Source organism: Lactuca saligna, chromosome 8 (genome assembly GCF_052625555.1).
Source record: "Lactuca saligna cultivar CGN05327 chromosome 8, ASM5262555v1, whole genome shotgun sequence".
NCBI classification, from domain to species: Eukaryota; Viridiplantae; Streptophyta; class Magnoliopsida; order Asterales; family Asteraceae; genus Lactuca; species Lactuca saligna.
In genome coordinates this window covers 249,377,886-249,380,550 of record NC_136424.1, presented here as the reverse complement: position 1 = coordinate 249,380,550, position 2,665 = coordinate 249,377,886, and the positions used below count along the sequence as shown (strand labels likewise).

The following is a 2,665-nucleotide window of genomic DNA, read 5'->3' as shown; positions in this document are numbered from 1 at the left end:
AATCATCAACTTGGTGGTTCTCTTGTCACGTCTTAAGAGTAAACGATCAAGATAGTAGTAAACGTTTAGGGTTAACATTGTGTTAATCTTAACGGTCAACGCTATCTTGACGGTCAACATTAAGATTGTGCGAACAAGGTACTAAATCAGGTTGGTTCTGGCATTTGAATGCCCAATTCGGTGTTCAGCGGTGAATCTGCGTTTCAGATTCATTGGAACTACATTGCCGCTTGCTGAGCTTGTTTTTGAGGATCACTGTAAGTTTCGCACGCCTTCTAGTCTTTAACTCTTGATAGATCAGTTTCTTTCTGTCTGATCTTATTGGTTTTCTGAACATATTCGATTTTTTGATTTGTTATTTGTTTGTTTGATCATGGGTGATACACCACCAGAATCATCTAGTAAAACTGATGTTGATTTTGATGATCCTCTTTATTTGCATCCATCGGATCATTCTGTAACAACTATTATAAGAGTCAAATTACTTGGTACTGAAAACTTTAGGGTTTGGAAAAGTTCGATGACTAGGGCACTTAAAGCCAGAAACAAACAAGGTTTTATAGAAGGTACTGAATTAAAAGATAATAAGGATGCAATTAAATCTCTAAAATGGGACATAGTTAATGCTATTGTATGTTCTTGGATTCTTAACTCACTTTCTGAATCTATTTACACTGGGCATGCTTGTTCTGAGTTTGCTTTAGATGTTTGGAATGAACTTTGTGAAACTTATTTTAAGGCTGATGGTTCTGTTGTTTTTAACATTCATCAACAAATTAATGGTTTCACACAAGGGAACATGTCTGTTTCAGATTATTTTAATAAGTTGGATGGTTTATGGAAAGAGTTTGATGGCTTAACAAAGTGTCCAGATTGCACTCTTGAAGCTGCTACTCATACTAAAAATCATTCAATGCTCATGACTCTTATGCAATTTCTCAATGGTCTTGATGATTCATATAACCCAGTTAAAAGTCATATTCTAATAATGGAACCTTTACCTGGTGTTAAAACTGCTTTTTCAATTGTTTCTAGAGAAGAGTCTAATCAGAAGCATGGAAGTGTTTCTGTGTTATCCACTAAAATTCAAAATTCTTCTGCTTTTGCTGGTAAAATTGCCGATAACAAGAAGTTTAAAGGAAGAAATCAGAATTTAATATGTAAAAATTGTGGGATAAAGGGTCATACTATTGAGAAATGTTATAAGCTTATTGGGTATCCTAAGGATTTTAAACCCAAGTATGAGTTTAATAAGTCACCAGCTGTGACTGGTACTTCTTCTCATGTTATTGAAAGTACAAATACTAATGCTTCAGTTGTTTCTTCTGATAAGTCTGGTCATCATTGTTTAACAAGTGATCAATACTCAAAGTTGATGTCTCTTCTACATGAAAAAAAAGTTGTCAGAAGGTGTATCTGCTAATGCTAATATGGCAGGTATATCTTGTAATAATGTTTTTTTAAATAAAATAAAATGGGTTGTTGATTCAGGAGCTAGTCAACATATGACTGCAACTGATTCACAATTTTCAGATGTTGTGGATGTTTCCAAACTAAATCTAAGAGTTGATCATCCTAATGGTTCAACTGCTAAAATAGATAAGATTGGAAACATTATTCTTTCTGATTCTATTAGCATGTCAGATGTCTTTGTTATACCCGATTTTCATGTTAATCTTTTGTCAGTTCACAAGATATGTAAAGAAAATAAGTGCAGAGTTGTTTTTGATGAAAATAACTGTTATGTTCAGGATACACTGTCAATGGAGACTGTGATGACTGGTAAAGAATCTAGAGGTCTGTATTATTTGGAAAATCAGTTGTTAGGTAGGTCAAATTCTGTTGTTAATTTTCATAAGTGTTTTATATCAAAATTAACATGGCATAATAGGATGGGACATCCTGCTGATAAAGCTCTAAGTACTTTAAAATCGATTTTAAATTTTGATAATGAATCAGTTATGCCATGTGAGGTTTTCCATAAGGCTTAACAAACTAGAGAACCTTTTCCTTTAAGTGAACATAAGTCTTTTTGTCTAGGAGAACTTGTTCATTTAGATGTTTGGGGTCCATATAAAGTTGCTGCTATTGGTGGTTTTAAATTTTTTCTTACTATTGTAGATGATTTCACTAGAGCTACATGGGTTTATTTGATGAAATCTAAGGATGAAGTATTTGATTGTTTTCATGAGTTTGTTATGATATTGGAAAATCAATTTAATGTTAGTCTAAAAGTTATTAGATCTGATAATGGAACAGAATTTGTTAATCAAAAAATGAATAGTTTTCTTAAAGCCAAAGGAGTTGTTCATCAGACTTCTTGTGTTCACACTCCACAACAAAATGGAGTGTAGAGCGGAAGCATAGGCATTTATTGAATGTTGCTAGGTCTTTGTTGTTTCAAGCTGGCTTGCCTAAATTTTTTTGGGGATATTCTATTTTAACTGCAGCTTTTTTAATAAATAGAACTCCTTCATCTGTTTTAAATGGTAAAACTCCGTTTGAATTAATCTACAATCGTGTTCCAGTTTATGACAAAATTCGTGTGTTTGGTTGTTTAGCTTTTGCAACCAAGTTAAACAATACTAATAAATTTTCTGAACATTGTGAGAAATGTGTTCTTATTGGGTATTCGAATGTTAAAAAAGGTTACAAATTATATAGT

At 32.6% G+C, this 2,665-nt stretch overlaps 1 protein-coding gene across 1 annotated transcript; it reads left to right on the top strand.

Annotated features, from left to right (window-relative positions):
* The first annotated feature begins 373 nt into the window (after nucleotides 1-373).
* Nucleotides 374-1,423, top strand: LOC145010589 (uncharacterized). The gene has a single exon (XM_078969112.1). It carries the CDS (start codon nucleotides 374-376, stop codon nucleotides 1,421-1,423), a length of 1,050 nt encoding a protein of 349 aa, XP_078825238.1.
* The last annotated feature ends 1,242 nt before the right edge of the window (nucleotides 1,424-2,665 follow it).